The sequence below is a fragment of the Chenopodium album genome, chromosome 12, assembly GCF_948465745.1.
Source record: "Chenopodium album chromosome 12, dcCheAlbu1.1, whole genome shotgun sequence".
Classification (NCBI taxonomy): Eukaryota; Viridiplantae; Streptophyta; class Magnoliopsida; order Caryophyllales; family Amaranthaceae; genus Chenopodium; species Chenopodium album.
The window spans coordinates 14326312-14343705 of record NC_137845.1 but is presented as its reverse complement, the minus strand read 5'-3'; the positions used below and the strand labels follow the sequence as shown (position 1 = coordinate 14343705).

Genomic DNA, 17394 nt, shown 5'->3' with positions numbered 1-17394 from the left:
TATTCGAACACACAACCTCTTATAAAAAGGATGATTATTTAGATTAGATATCAATTTTTCACAAGTCCTTTGTAGTCAAATTAAGATTTTTGCCCAAAAAATTTAACAGGAAGATACGAGGCGAGAATCTTTCTATCATGATGTCTCAAAAAATTCCATCTGACTTTCATTTCATACATCAGAAACTTCACTGTATACTATGAAGCCAACAGGTCTAATTGGAGAAATCTTGAGCCATGTTACAGAAGGCGCGCATGATGTTACCAGCAACATCTAGCAACTGCAAATACTCATCTGCTCCATCAACAAGACACTACAAAACATACCACGTTAAGGTTTACCGTTATATGTCATATTAACATAAAGCACAAGGTAAATGATCAAGATAAGGTGAAATTAAAAATAAATTATCATTCGACATTCAGAAATCTTTATCAACAAATTGAAATAAATGCTCATACATTACGAGTCAACCAAAAAGTCTGGACTACGACATATCATCCCCCCTCCTCTAATGTTGATTTTCTGGTTAATTTAGTTTTCAGTTAAGTTCTCTAATGTTAGTTCTTACAGAAATATAGCTAGATATGGACAATTTACTGAGTTAACAAGCATTAAAATTTTACAACTAATGACAAAGAATGTTTCATCAAATAAGCAATTATCAGTCACTACTAGTACTGCTTGTCATACATTATTTTTTTCATCTAATTATTATTTATTAATTACAGATATATTTTCATGTACAATAGAATCTGCAAATGGGTTTTTTTTTTTTTTTTTAATTTATTTTGGACAATATTGCCTCCAATTTCTATTGACCCCAAGTTAAATTTTCCAAGACATGTCCCTACTGCATATGAAAGGTTAAAAATCAGCGGCAAGAAAGGAGCAGAAAAAGGAATCCTACTACATTCAGACTTCAGATACAGGGGAAATGCATATAGATTTCAGATTCAGAAGCAGAAGTTGGGAAGGCACACCAAATGAGAGTCCCACACAAAGGCCTAAACATATATGACATGAAACCGAGTCATTCCAGCAACAGAAAACTATATGCAAACTAACCTTGTCTGTTTCACCTAATTTTTTGAAAATCTTTGCCTTGTGCTCATCTGACAAATCATCAGCTTCCACGATGATATCAAATAACTGGAAAAATCACACAATTTGAAGTCGCGTGTCATGGAAAACAATTAACAGACAAAGAAGTTGCGAATGAAGTTGAACGATATGCAACCTGAGAGATCATCTGGGAAACTGGATAGCCTTCTGAAATGACATTATTCACTGCTTTGTCAGCCAAATCAAAGTTACCACTCTTGCAAGCAGCCAACAAATCCTGCACAACTTCCTCTGGTATGACCTTTCAACACAAAAGAAAACTATTTAGGCATGAGAACAGTTAAAAATATGTTGTTTGGACAATGTAAGCATGCTGAATGTCCTGTAGAGTGTTGAGTAAAAAATATGATTCCAATTAAAAGAATTATATTTTGATGCAGAAGAGAGAAGATGATCCTTCTTACTAAAATAAATGGCAATTGACAACCTATTATTTTCTCACTCTGTTTCAAAATAAATGGCAAGAGAGAAGATTGGGCATATATGCCAATGCAAAGCATTAACCAATACTTCCTCCGTTTCTTTATAGTTGACACGTTTCTTTAGTTACGTTTGCCTATGCACAAATTCAATCATTAATATCTTTAATTACTGATAAGCAAAAATTATAAAAAGTTGATATTTTGAAAATACATATAGTGATGAATCTAACAAGATCCCACGTGACTGTATTTTTCATTACATATAAAGCACAAAACACAGTCAAAGGGGAGTGTGAATAGTGCTAAAGTCAAAACGTGTCAACTAAAAAAAAAAACGGAGGTAGCATTATTTTTTAATCATCAATAAATATAAATTATAAAAAGTTGATATTAAAAAATTATCCATTGAGATGATTCTAACAAGTACCCACTTGACCATATTTTTTTCTTATGTAAGAGTAATCACTAACATTAGTCAAAGTGGATTATGTGAATAGTGCAAAAAAGTCAAAATGGGACATTTATCTTGAAACAAGGGGAGTAGATTCATACTCTATGCAAAATTAGTATTAGGCATGATGAAAAGTTGGAATACAGTTTGACTGATGAAGAGCTGCCATAATGCTACTAATTCAAGAAAATATATCATTGAAATGTTGGCATTTGTTTCAAGATAGAGGGAATAATGAGTAATTGAACTACTCAAACAGTCATCTGCAGACTACAGCTGGCTGCACAAAACTAATCTATTCATTAATTTAACAGAAGCAGTAGCATGGAATGATGAAGTTTCAATAATAAATTCATCAAAGGGGAAAAAATATGTTCCATACAGCTTACCCCGGACACACTAATTAAGTCCTTGGAGGATATGGATGATCCATATAGGCGAGCAGCTCCCTGTCACATAGAAATTCAGTCAATTAAAAGAAAGATTAGTCATTCCAATATAAAGTTACTGAAATCTGCACTTGATTCCAACATCATTCTTACAGAATTTAAGATTTATTGCACTAATGCTTATTTCTTTCAACAAGACCTGCAGAAAAATTCTACTACACAATTTTGAGGGTTTTCACTTTTTAGCAAACCATTTTTTTGCTTTCTAGGCCCATTTCTCTACATCAAATACTTGGGCAAAAAAATATGATTGCAAGTGCTACAAATGACCAATTCATTTATTCCCAGAGAGACAAACCAAATGCCATAAAGGTGTCCTTTCAAGGGTAGTGTGGAGGTGGAGAACCAGGACATATAGCAGCTAGAAGCTACAAAAGGTAATTACTATACCATCATATAAACAAGGAGCCAACAACTTACCGAACACAACGAAGAATGTCAACTATATAAGAATATCAGCTGTTAAAGACTCTTTAAACAATGAAATTAAAAGCAAAAAAGCATGCACTGAGAGGGCATTTCATTAGGGCATCCCATGAAATTTCTCAAATATCAAAGAATGGGTAAAAAGTATATAATTGATAACTAGTTTTGATCATGGATAATGGATGCAACAGCCTTCTATAATTCTGTGTAAACCAAACACAGTTATTTACTAACCAAATTGCTTAAAGATCCCATTAAATAAAATTTGTGGAAGGGGATCACCTAAACACCATCCTTTCAAATCACCAAAAATACCCAAAAAACATGTTCCACATATGTGTAGCCACCTCATAATGCAAGAAAATACAATTCCACATCTTGCAACTTTTAATGCACAACTTAACATCAGGCAAACTGTAACTAGTGTAGTAGTGTTCAAAGTCAGACTCTTTAAACAAGGTCACATAAAGGCTTCAACTATATTAGGAACCTTAAATATAAAGAAAGTGTCAAAAATGAGTAAAATGGAGAGATTTCCATAAGTGACTAGAGACTCCCAAATAGAAATCCAGACAAATCCCACAATCATATTAGAGAAGCATAAGACTTTCAACACATCCATAGTACTACCTCTGTGCTTTTATTCTTTTATCTTCTCACTAACTCTAGCAAGTGGATCCTTTTTTGAATTTTGGGTAGGAAAGTTGGTAGAGACATTGGTGTTATTATATAGTATAATGTGGACCATGTGGTGGTGACGTGGTGTAAGGAGGGATGAAAGGAGATTTTTCTTTTTTAAAAAAATCTAAAATGCAAAATAAGAAGATTTTTTTACAAAAATAAAATAAAATAAAATAAAATAACGTGCTATCTTATTAGAAAATCCAATAGATTAAGAGCTTAAATGGAAATAAAGGAGAGAATAGATACTACTACTTCTATAATCCTAATGCATCTCCTAGGTCAACAATTCAGATGATCTAAAAGAAAGCTAACAGCAAGCATCACTGACCCATTTCCATAAATTAAAAATGGAACATTATCAAAAGATTTACGGTCCAACTTATAGATGACACCCTAATAACTCCAGCTAGGCAGCTAGAAACGTCATTGCTCAAGCGTCATTAGACACAAGGGTAGCAATGCAACATCAATATATTGTTTATCCACTTCACAAACTGTTGATACTAGTATTAAGAACATGATTCACACCACAAGTGGAAAAAGATATACTCCCTCCATTCTTTTTTAGCTGACACAATTCTTTTTTTACATTTGCCAATGCACAAGTTCAACGACTGATATCTCTAATTATCAATAAGTAAAAAGTTATAACAAAATTGATACGATGAAAGTATACATTGAGATGGTTCTAACAAGATCGCTTATGACTGTTATACAATGACTATAAATCACAACACCTGGTCAATATAGAGTTGGTAAAATAGTGTCAAAAGTAAAAAAAAAAGTGTCAACCAAAAAAGAATGGACGAAGTATGTAACAATATAATAGAGGATTTTAGAGAAATTTAATATTTGAGGTTATTATTCCAAGGAAGACATCTAAACTAGCTAAACAAGTCCCTTCCAAGAACCCTAGAAAAAACCTACAAGTCAATTTGATAGATCTCAGATTATTGGAGCCCTTCTTTATAACTAAATCCCCATCTGCAACAATAGGAAACTAGAAGGTGCATAAAGCATCAAAGCAATAAGATGTCAAAAAGGTAAACATTATGAGCATTACTCTAGTACTATCCCCATGTGTGACTTTGGGTTTATTTGCAAATGATATACTATCAAGCTGGATATTTGCAATCTTTTCTTGAGCAAGCCTTGGATATGTACTAATGATTCTTTTCTGACCTTAATTTTATCCTGGAGATGGAAAAAAATTCTTAGTTGCAGCACCAGCACAGTATAAATCCATATCCATCAGCATAATGTTGTTTAGGGGATGAACAAGTAGTTTTGCCTTGCCCTTTAATAAGTCAGACTGTCAGAGATTCATAGTATATGTAATATGTTTCTATATCGATGAACCATAGATTCAAGATCACACCAAATTCTTTAGACACTGTTTTGTCCTTTATTCGTGTAATAATTAGGTTTCTCCCTGATAAATTTTCCTTGTATTAAAATTTAAAACACTGTTCATGGAAAAAAAAGGCAACATCTGTTATTCTCCCATTCATTTTTTTAAGGTAAGGAAAAGGACCTTTTTTAGTACAATATTTGCAAGTTAGACACTTTGAGAGTGAGGAAAGGTAAAGGATCCCCAACCTCAAGGTGCCTCTAGTGGAGATTGAACCCCCAACCTCAAAGTTGGAAGGTGCAGTGTTTCTCACTAGACCAAACTAGGTTTGGTTCTAATTGCTAATCATGGGCAAAAACAAAATAGGCAATACCTTTATGGAAGTATTCTTCAACATAAAATAATTTCACACTGTTTTACACTGACAATAAATATTATTTTTAAATCAAATTTTTACAGTTGAAAATTTCAGTGGACAGATTGGAGTATCATCTAAATAATCTAGGAAGTGTCTTATCTCTTGTATTTCTGTTTGGTTTCTTTTATACATTAATGTGGACTAAGCTTTATTCAACTGTACAATGACATGCTAACAAGTAATAAGCATGTATCTAATTAAGTGTAAGCTTTAGATTTTAAAACACAAATATAACACATGCCCGCACACACATGTGTAGACACATGCTCACTTAAAAGGGAGGATATGAGACATCACAAGCCCTCATATAGATTGATGCATTTATAGCATGCACGTGTATTGACAAGTTAATTTATGTAATTGTAGGAAAAAGGTAAGCATTTTCAATTACCTGCAAGTATGTAATGGCCCGACGAAGATCACCTTGTGAAATGGAACTCAACGTAGTAAGTGCCTACATAAATCACAGATCCTATAATCAATGTTGCGTAACAGATAAAGAAGTCAAACTACAAAAGTACAAATTACAGGATACTGATAGATACCTGAGAATCCAGATTGATGCCTTCTTCTCCACATATATGCAAAATTCGACTTTTCATTATGCCTTCCGGAAGTGGTTTAAATCTAAACTTAGCACACCTTGAAGCCAGAGGCTCTATGATCCTGCAATCACCATAGTAGGATCTTGTTATTAAGTTCAAATAATGCAGAATCATTCACATGTATCCTCTCCCAACATCAGCTCAATAAGTAACATTTATAATCCCAAGAGTGGACCAGGGGAAAACTGTTGCTCCCTTCTAACTATCTTCATAAGCATCATGCACTAGTGCATATAGGACCTTCCCTAAAGGCTCTAGTTTCTAGATCGCAGCTGAATAACTTTTCCTCACAAAGGCGTAGCTCTATAACTAATGTCAGAACCATAATAGGCTTCTTCCTCCAGTCCCATCCAATGGAAGAGCTACTTCTTCTATGGAAATAGAAGCTACGAAAGACAAGTTAGACTTAAATTCATTTGAGGTATGGTGATAAGAAGATTAAGAACAGTGGAATAGTACTTTTCATCAGACACGTGAATATGCTCTAACTTATTCTCCAATAGGATTGGTCCACGAAATTAGGAAGATGAATGAATAAACTATATAAACACATACTTACTCTGTTATTTTTTACAAGTAGTTGACAATCTTGACATCACTTTTAACACTATTCACATATAGTACTTAGACTATTCATGTGGGATCTTGTTAGATTTGTATTGTTGTATACTTTTAAAAATATTAACATGTTATAATGTTTACTTGTTGACAATTAAAGATATTAATGGTTGAAGTTTTACATTGCCAAATGTGATAAAATTAAAATGTTACTAAAAATGGAGCAGAGGTGATAATAAGATTGACAACCAAGAATCTCTAAATTTAAGAAAAATATTGAAGTTGATTATATGAATGAGCAACATGTTACATTTACGTACTCAAACCTTACAGGCTTACACACTAAAATAACTTAACTATAAAACATAAAAAATTACTCAGCTATAGACAATATAACCTATAGTTAGGGTTCATTATTATTTAGCATTTAGCGGTCTTAGCACGTAGGAAAAACAAAAACATAACCTCTTCAGCTGTTTCTTACGGTGTTACCCAAATTACCTGCTTCGGTTTAAGAGTGCATAGGGAAAGAGGGGGCGGGGGCAAAAAATTATATATATATATATATATATATATAAACAGAGAACAGAAGAAACAAGTTAATAGACAGTGATAGGTAAACAGTTAAACATGCAGAAGCCTCTATTACAGAACATAAATGAAGGACTGGAGCAGTAATCAGAGATGAGAAAAGATAGAATCTTATTCAGTCCATTCTTTTGAAGATTAGCCCAATATCTTGCAGCTTACCCTATAGAAACTTAAATTGTATAGTTGCATTAATTCACTCAAAATCTACATCTACATCTACATCCTGAAACCTCCAAGCCAAAGACAGAGCTACAACCAAATGTGGGGTAAACTAATATGAAAGTTATGGGTCAGTCATGAAGCAATATGAAATTGAAGTGAACCATTATTGACTACCCACATAAAAGAGAGGTCTCGTGCAGTAAACAGATAAAACTAATAGTACAAAGAGACTAATCTATGAAAAGCACACCTTGGATCTGCCCAAACTGAGCCTGATATTACACACTACTTGAACCTCTACAACAAATATAACTTATAGTACAAAGAGAGCAATCTATGAAAAGTAAACGAGTAAAAAATGCAGCGAGATTTTACAGAGAATACCAGAACGTATAATTATAATATGACACGAATAAACTTGAGCACTTGACCCACCTGCTAATATAATTACAGATGAAAAAGAATCTTGTAACTTTGGAGTAAGTTTCCATTGTTCGACGCAATGCATTCTGCACAGAACAATGATAGTGAGAAACATCATGCAATAGGTTTATAAAATAAACTGAATATGAAATCACACCTGAGCATCTTCTGTCATGGAATCTGCCTCGTCTAGAATGATAATTTTATAAGGTGGGCAAGGATAACCCCTACAATGTTTCAATTAGAAAATCAGGCATGTCTTAAAACATAAAAGTACATACATGACTACATGAGAGAGAGAGAGAGAGAGAGAGAATATGCAACAAAATCAAGAAATCCATTTAAGCTCATGGTCCAATTCTTTACCCTGCTCGTTGTGCAGAACCTACAGCAACCGCAGCAAAATTTTTTATTTTGGTACGAACAACATTGATGCCACGATCATCACTAGCATTCAACTCAAGCACCCTAGACTTGTAAAGTTCGGGTCTGTAAAATGCAAAGCAACATTAGTCCAACTATTCAAGCAATCGACAGTGAATACTCCAATTGGATATTAGAATTATAATCACAAGGCTGCGCCTCTCATTTCAAACTAATCACTATATTATCTTGTGATGATCAATAGAACGAAAGCATTGAACAACAAGTTCCTGTATTCTATTCAAGTATCATGGCCAGAGTTGTTCTTTTAGATTGGGGATTATCACCCTATAGTTTTATACAAAATACAACATTGCAACATAATGCTACTAAACTATCAAGTTGCCTTAACCATTTAACTTCCATGCCTAAAATGTTATTGGCGACAAGTCAATCCACATTCCAAAAAAAGAGACACGACCTCAATCAAGTTATTATTATTTATTTTATTCGTATAGTAAGGACCCTAACCCGACCTAAACTCTCACGATTTTTAATCCAGTATATGCATGTCAGGCACTTGGGAGTAGAGGGGAGGGTAAGGGAATCCCTACCCCAAGCACCCTGACGTGGTAGGATTCAAACTCCAAACCCCTAAGATCTAAGGTAAGCTTCTTACCAAGTGAGCCAACACTTTTTTGGTAGCTCAATCATGTTATACTTGAACACTAATATGCCTAAACAAACTCTTTTTTCCAATAATCATTTAGTACATGCAACTAATAATACTTAAAATAAATCACTCAAAAAGAAAAAAATCATTAAAATGGGAGCAAAAAAATCAAATTTAATGTACATCTTAAATACTTAAACCTAAATAACTTCATTCATCCAATCATATAATAAAATAATCAATTTTCCAAGAATTCCAACAATCTTTTGTGAAATTTAGCAAAATACTCCATACCCAAAAAGCTGATGAGCAATGGCAAGAGCTGTGGTGGTTTTTCCGGTACCAGGTGGACCATAGAATAGCATATGAGGACACTACAATAACCCAAAAAAATCCAAAAATTATCAAAAAATGGGTAATTAATTATAGGGTTTTTATATACATAGTGAAAACAAAATTCAAAAACAAAAATTAAAAATTGAAATTAAATTACATTGGTGGTTTCGAGGGTGTTGGTAAGAACTCGAATGACTTCATCTTGGTGTGCAACATCCTTCACTTGCTTCGGCCGACTGAAATTAATTTACAGAAATAAAAAAAAAAAAAAAAAAAAAAAAAAAAATCAGATTTTGTATAAAATTGGAAAAAATGGAAATGAAGAGAATAAAGTGGAGAAAATTTGCGTACTATTTTTCAACCCAAGGTTGAGAGCTCTGTATCAATGGCGCCATTTTCTGGTCTCTGCGCAACTCTTTCTCTCTCCTTGCTCTCTCACCTTCCTTCTCTTTTCCCGCTTTTTATTTGGAGTAATGACTAAACTACGGAGTAGCAAACAAATTGGAGGAGAAAATAGAAGTACAAGTTCTCAAGAGTTTTTTTTTTTTTTTTTTTTTTCCTCATCTTTTCACAAATGTCGTCGGGGGTAAAATTGTCATTTAAATACTTTTGGAGTTTGGGGATGTTAATCGGGCGTTTAGAGGAAGTTAACTCGTTATTCTCTCTCATTAACGGTGGAGTTTGGAAATTGTTCAGCAATGGAGGTCGAGGAAATCAACGAATGATGACAAACACTTATCATTTGGGGGGTCATGGGTGAAGCTAGTTTAGAGAATATATTAATATAAAAAATCGTAAAGGTAAAGTTTTGGGTGAAACGGACTCACGTAAGTCCACCATCTTCATTCTCATTCTTCCCCTTTCTCTCTCCTCCCGCCCATCAATGGCGACCAGATCCTCCACCACTCTCCGCCTCCTCTCCTGCACCTCCCAACTTGCCGACGATGAAGATGAACATGATCTGGAGAATGATTGACCAGATCATCTACTCCACTTCTTTCTCTCTCCTCTTTTTTAATGCCCCTAAATCTAGCGTGAAACTCAAAGAATTTCGTAACCGTCGCCGTCTTTATTTATCTTTTCCATCATCTTCTTCACTTCTTCTGGCGATGTTACCAATCTTAAGGGGATTGCGGGAATTCTTTGCTGGAAATTGTATCTTCATGAATCATGATAGTTGCTTGATGTAGAGAGCATCAGAATCAATCAAACCTCCATGGGTATTTGTGGAAGAATGGTTGCTGATGCTCTAGAACTTGATATGGGGTTTAATTTGAGAATCGAATGATGTGAAATTAGCTTGTTATTGTCAGCTATTGTAATTTAAATGTCAGATATTAAATTGTTATTGTTTGGTATTAGATTGCTATTGTCAAGTATTAGATTAGTATTGTTAGGAATAAGATAATTTTTATCATGATTAAGACTATTTGAGTCAGGAATACGATAATTTTTATCAGGAATAAGACTATTGTAGTCAGGAATATGATAATTTTTATCAGAAATAAGACAATATTATCGATTTTCATGTGAGTGGGGGATGAATGTGTGCATTATAAACCGGACTCACGTGAGTCCGTTCTATGCAAAACCTTCTCAATTGTAAAACTTACAAAGATATTGAATATTCTTCAATACAAAGAGATACTTCGAAAAGCTTAGCACAAGAGAATAATACGAGTACAAAAGAAAAGGAGGCTTATTTAGACTGAGGAATTAAAAAGGTGTGGTTCTTTGATATTGCAACATGGACTGCCCTTTGAATAAGCCCCGTTCTTTTTTTGAGATAAAGTTTGATTCAGTATCGTGAATCAAAATTTAACTTGCACCGTTCTTTTTGAGAGGATAACTCTGACAAATGGGATAACCTTGCTTTTGAAAAAGTAGGATAAAATTTGTCCAGATTTTGAAATTTGAAAAAAGCAGTAAACACCCGTTCATCTTTTGAAGTGCAGTAGACACCTGTCCTTGATATTGTATTAAGGTCTTCAAAATAATCATATAGTTAAATAAAATACAAAACTCATAATTGGGTTCAATTCTTCTACCCAACAACTTTTTTTTTTTTTTTGTCTATTATGATAGTGACTTCTCCGTAAATTTTGTTAATTGGTGCCCCTTTAACAATTCATAGTTAAGATTCTTAAGAAGAATTTGCTTGTATTAGAGTTGTAAAAGTACAATCTTACCGTGTTAATGATAATTTGATCTTTGCATCAACTTTGACATTTATATCCTTGTCTTTTGTGATATTTATATACTACATCTGTTTCTTTTTATTTGTAACAAAGGAATATTTTACATTTCACATAAAGTACCTCTTGTTGCCAACAAAAAAAAAAGGGAAATTCTCAATGATACTCTTCAACTTTTTATTTTTTTCAAATGGTAAACATCAAAAAATCAAATTCTCTTTGGTAATCACCTATTCGTAAAAGTAATTCAGTGGTAACATTAAGGAATTTGGAAAAATATTAACCATGATTAATGTTTTAAAAGGGAGGGAAAAACCCATCAAAAAAAATAAAATAAAAGGGAGGGAAAAAGAAAATGCCTATAATACCCCTTTTAAACAAAAACCCACCACCCACTTCTTCCCCTACAACCCCTACCCGCCAACCGATTCCCCTGCTCCCGGCCGGCGCCGGCTGCGCCCACCAAGGTCCCATTGTCGCCGCGACCCCTAAACCACCCAACCCCAAACAACCTAACAGCCAACCCCTGTCGCATCTCCTTTCCGCGTGCTAAACCACCCAGCTCCTTCCCATAAACCCTTATCTCTTCCCCACATGACCCCCAATAACCATCAACCTACCTTTGAAAAACCCTAACATGCCCTCCTCCGCCATCGCTAAGGTTCTGGTTGGGGTTTTTTGTGGGTTGAGATGATTTTTCGAGGGGAGGGGTGGTTTTTAGAGAGTTTAGGGTTTCGTGGGGATAGGGAGGGGGCTGGTGGTTCGTGGGCGCCGAAGCCAGGGGTATGGCCCGGCTAGGCATGTGGTGGCCTGCGGTTGGCTGGCCGTGGTGGGGAAAGAGTGGTTGGTGGTTTTTTTTTTAATAATTAAATTGTTAAAAAAATAAAAGAAAAATCTAATTTTCAAGGATATAATAGTCATTTCGCCTTTAGTTAATTATGATTAGGCTTATTATTGTAGATTAATCTCATTAATGTCACCATTGAATTGGTAACACAAATAGGTGATTTCCAAAGAGAATTTGATTTTGATGTTTACCATTGAGAAAAATAAAAAGTTTAAGAGTACCATTGAGAATTTCCAAAAAAAAAAAAAACAGAAATAGTATTTAAAAAAAAAAAAAAAAAATTGAAAATCACTATTCTTTTGGTTTGGTCACTTATCTCTCTTTTATTGTAGACATAATTCAGGAATTGAGGTAGTGTTGATTGTGAAAAGCATACAAGGTGGTATAAAAAGAGAAAAAAAAAATGAAGAAAGAGAAAATATATGAATTATAATTGCTTTCATATTTTATGGATGTATATATGGGAGGGATTCGGTGTGAACACCTATATATGTGAGAACACTTCAAAATTTAGAATATTAAAAGAACTTTTTAGAACATATGCACCATCTTTTAGACAACCCCGTTCCTAATAATTTATGGGCCTAGGCATAATGTAAGAAAAGGGTCCCTTACATGACCAAAAAAAATTTTATTCGCAATAAATTTAAATAAAAGACAAACAAAAATAACATTTTTATTTAAATAAGTCTTAATCCACAATAAAAACTTTGCAAAATATCAAAAATAAATTTGCTCCTAATAAATTATAACAAGTCGCTAACGCCATGAAATTCATTGGAAGCAACCGATAATAAGAAGATCAGAGTTGAATATTTGGTGATAGATGAACTATTTTTGCTGCTATTTATCTTGTTCAATATCATAACGGTTGCCATAATATTAATTAGCCAAAATTAAAGGGGATGAATTTCGGTAATTGAAGGATATGTGAACCGGTGTAATTAAAAAATTTTGTATTTTTGGAGCTGTTATTCATGGAAATTGAAGAATAAGGAGATGAAAAGGTGAGAAAACATTGTAAACTACACCTAATTGATTGATTTGATAGCTAAGTAATTAATGCCAATTGCTAAATAAGTGGAGTAATTAATAATTATCTTGGTATAGCTGGGCAAATTACATGCAAAGACTCTTTAAACAAAGCCCATATAAGCTAAAGTATTAACATATTTTTTTTTTTTCATTTTGGGCCCCCTTTTGGCGTGGGCTCTAGGCGATCGCACCCACGACCTACCCTCAAGGTCGGGCCTGCTTTTAGAACATCATACTTAACTTTTTGTAGCATAGCCTTTAAAACAATATGTCTATAATTTTAGAACCTAAACTCAATGAATCTTAACATATGTAATATTTCTTACAAGGATAAATTTAGCTTTTCAAAATATACTTTTATTTGGTGCATGATACTCAAATTTTAAGACCTTGAACTCAAAAAACAAATCCGAACATATGCAATATTTTTTAGAACATATGCAACATATTTTAGAACATATGTAACATTTTTCAGAACATACTTAAAATTTTTGACCATAAGCTGTGATTATAGAACACGAATAGAAATTCGATTTTTACAACAAATTGATTCGAAATCAGTTTATTCTTGATTTCCAATGTAACATGAAACAATTTAATTGTTGTTTTGTTTCTTAAATACAAAAAAGATTCCTTGAAATTTCACACTCTGTATAATTTGGATAAAAAAAAAATTGATTTCACATATTAAACTATCAATTAAGCTTGGTTTACCTAAGATTAAGCGGTACAACTTGAATTCTTGATTATAATTGCGCAAAAATTGATACAATACACACAAATTCTTGATCATGGGGTGGTGGTGGTTATGGTGGGAGAGGAGAGAGAGTGGTGACCATGATGGCAGGGAGAAAAGAAAGAGTGTTGGTGGTGGAGGTGGCGGCAAAAAGGTTATAAAACATGCGATGGTGATAATGGAGGAGAGACTGGATAGTGGTGGTGAGGAGAGGAGAGAGAATGTTGAGGTTGAAGATGGTATAGATTGGGTTTAATTTTGAAACATCAACTTTAACATTTTATTATCACAAACGTGGGGATTGGAAAGAGAGTGGTGGCGCAACGGCGGTGGGGAAGCCGTGAGACATGCGACGGTGGCAGTGGTGGTATTGGGGAGAGGAGAGAGAATGTTGAGGTTGAAGATGATGGGTTTAGTTTATTTTCAGAACATCTACCTTAACATATATAGAATATAGGTGTATTCTCACATAAGAGATGTGTTCTCACATGAGCCTCTCCATATATATATATATATATATATATACACACACATAATATTTTATGAATCTATATATATACTAAAATAACAACAGTTGTTGTCATCATTGTCTACGTGTTACTTTTTATTTAATTTTTTCCCTCCAAATGCAAGGATGATGTCATATTTTTTTCCTTTTTAAGCTACCCTTTTTAACATAGCTTTGAAAATATATTTCATTTGAATTTTTAAATTTTAAATTTTGGGCTTTCTACACATATTAAATTTTAAATTCCCAACTTAATATTAAAAAAGAAAGTATATTAAATGTTTATATGCAGCTCTCATTAGTAGAAAATTATAATTGGACACCGAGTAAAGGCCACCGGTTTTTAAAAACCGTTGGGAAAAAAATTTGACGGGATTTAGTATAATAGAAATGACACCGGTTCAAACCAAATCGGTGCCAAATTAGGGAAATGCCACCGGTTTGAACCGGTGGGAATTCTAAAAAAAAAAAAAAAAACCCTTTAATTCTTCTCTCTTTTCGCACACTCCCCTTTGTTCTCTCTCTCTTCTCGATCTCTCTCCTCTCTTTTCGCACTCCCCCCTTTTTAAATAGTACTATGTTCCTCTCAAGGATTCCGAGAAGCATGAAGTCAAATACGAGGTTTGCTTCACTTTTATCTCTACTTGTTTGTTTTTTTATTTAATTTGTGGTTGAATTTGATTTGAATTGGATTATTTTTTTATGATTTGTGTTCAGGTTCATCGATTGGTTGTAAATAGAGACCCAAAATTCACCAATTTTGTTGAGGTTTGTGTTCTTTGTGTTTTCCCCCTTTTCAAGGTTTATTTTTGGAGGATTATTCTTTGTGATCAGTTGGGAAATGCTATATCTGCATATTAATGCATTAATTGAAGTATAGTACTCAGATTTTGTATGTTGGATATAACCGAGTCTAGCAGCAGGTTTGCTGAATTTAAATGACGTTTCCAGGTGTTGATACAAAGGACTAGTGTTTTGTAGTCTATTTTTAATATGACTAGAAATAATAGACATTCATTTATTCATTTGCATAGAAACAGAAGATAATCTTTGTGCATGGCTCTCTGCATTTTTTATGTAATGTATTTAGTGGAAACAAAAGAAAATCTTTGCTAGTCTATTTACATCAGAGAATGTGTATACGTAAATAGGAGGCACACTTAAGTATATGACTCCGATTTTTTCTTTCTTCTATGTTATATAAGCCCCTTTTCAATGTAAATTACAAAAGCTCCATTTTGCATATCGTGACTTAGGATTTACATTTTATAATCTTTTCAGGATGTTGCATTATCTATGCTGATAATCGGGCCCCTATTGAGAAATCAGAAGATGGCGAAGCTCCCCTTTTGACAACTTGCAATGGACTTGAATTTCCATCTGATGATACACCCAGCAAACTATTGTGGGGACGTGCATCTTTTCATCTGAATGTGATAATAAACTGTTCTGTGTTTAGTTTCATCTCCTGAAATTGGGAAAATTTCCTTTTTTTCAAGGCATTTACTCCACCAATCCGCAGCATCCTAAAGTCGTGCGACACCAAGGTATCTACTATCACATGGAAAAAGTTATCATCAGTCTTTCATCTATTTAATTGATCTAGCTTACCTCAAAATGGTATTGGGCATTCAGAGTTACATCAGAAGCCTGTATGTGAAGCAATACCCAATCCTCCATCAAAGAGAAAGAAATCAGGACAAGATACTTCATTGCCACATACTATGGCTGAGTCTACTCTGCAAAGATCTGATGAAGAAGGCAGCTCATTCAACGTGTCTGCAACTAAGGTCCTTAGATTTTCCTTGCAATATTTATTATTTTCCTGAGTTCAGACTATTTTAAAGCTCCTGTTCTGCTACTGTGCAGCTGCATATTACATGCTCTTTGTTTGTAACCTTGTATTTTTATTTTATTTTATTTTTTTTGGGGACGAAAATTGTAATATTACACCATTTTTTTTATGAAAATATATAAGTTTATATATATGTTAGTGTTTATATATCAATTTAAGTGAAAAAAATGCAAAAAAAATTTTTTTATTTTTTTTGGCCATTAAGGGCACCGGTTCTGAACAGAAACCGATGCCAATAACCACTTTAAAAAAATGCGCTAATTTTTTTGGCACCGGTTAATCGGTGTCAAAAACAAATATTAGCACCAGTTAACCGGTGTCAATTTAAAAAATTGCCACTGGTTTTGAACCGGTGGCTTTTTATTGAAGTATTGGCATCTCTCAAATGCTCAACGGTTCAAAATCGGGGCCATTGAGGGGTTTTGAACCGATGCCAATCTTCTTTTTTCTACTAGTGTCTAAGGGCTGCATATAACATTACCCTTGTGGTATTTAGTTATTTACGAGTTGTTAACAATACTTAATAATATAATTTAATTGAAATTTCTTAATTCAATATGAAACTTTCAGTTTGTGTTAAAAGTCTATAATTCAATTCTTATTTTAAACCGTGCGTAGCACGAGGTTAATCAAGTCACTAGTACATAACTAACCATAAGTAACGTCCAAAAAGTGTTATATAAAGTGGTAAAAGTGTTATTATAGACAATAGGTAACATTTTGGGTAACTTATGGTAACACTTTTAAAAGTGTTACATAGTGTTACTGTAAACCCTCGTATATAACACTTTTTTATATTATTGGTATCATTTTTAAAGGGTTTTTTTTTATTATTTCTTATGTAACACTTACTAAACTTTAGTAACATTTTATAATAACACTTTATCTGACTTAGTGTATCACTTTTACAAATTAATGTAACACCTTGTTGCTTATTAGGTAACATTTTTAATCATATTTTTACACATAATATCACTTTATTTGACATTATGTATCACTTTTGCAAACTAATGTAACACGTTATTAATAAATAGGTAACATTTATCATTACTAATATTATTATTATTATTATTATTATTATTATTATTATTATTATTATTATTATTATTATTATTATTATTCTCAAATCATTAGTAGAAAGAATCAAAAAAATCACATAAATGGTATGAATTACTTCAACA

The 17394-nt window shown here is 33.3% G+C and overlaps 1 protein-coding gene and 1 long non-coding RNA gene across 2 annotated transcripts; one reads left to right on the top strand and one right to left on the bottom strand.

Moving 5' to 3' along the window:
- Positions 1-10302, bottom strand: LOC145572095 (replication factor C subunit 2-like). Its single transcript, XM_081631119.1, has 12 exons — positions 9389-10302; positions 9195-9273; positions 8996-9075; positions 8032-8154; positions 7823-7892; positions 7678-7751; positions 5872-5992; positions 5718-5780; positions 2388-2447; positions 1241-1366; positions 1069-1152; positions 1-313 (listed from the first exon to the last, which is right to left on the bottom strand). Exons 1-12 carry the CDS (start codon positions 9430-9432, stop codon positions 215-217), a joined length of 1023 nt encoding a protein of 340 aa, XP_081487245.1. The 5' UTR covers positions 9433-10302; the 3' UTR covers positions 1-214.
- Positions 10303-14825: 4523 nt separating this feature from the next.
- Positions 14826-16303, top strand: LOC145572094 (uncharacterized). Its single transcript, XR_014096683.1, has 3 exons — positions 14826-14979; positions 15076-15126; positions 15640-16303. It is a non-coding gene; the product is annotated as an uncharacterized LOC145572094 (long non-coding RNA).
- Positions 16304-17394: the final 1091 nt, after the last annotated feature.

Coding starts and splice junctions, on each gene's coding strand:
- LOC145572095 (XM_081631119.1), bottom strand. CDS start 9,432: ATGGCGCCATTGATACAGAGCTCTCAACCTTGGGTTGAAAAATA. Junction 5,781..5,871: donor GCATCAATCTGGATTCTCAG/GTATCTATCAGT, acceptor TGATTTATGTAG/GCACTTACTACGTTGAGTTC. Junction 2,448..5,717: donor GGGCCATTACATACTTGCAG/GTAATTGAAAAT, acceptor TCTATGTGACAG/GGAGCTGCTCGCCTATATGG.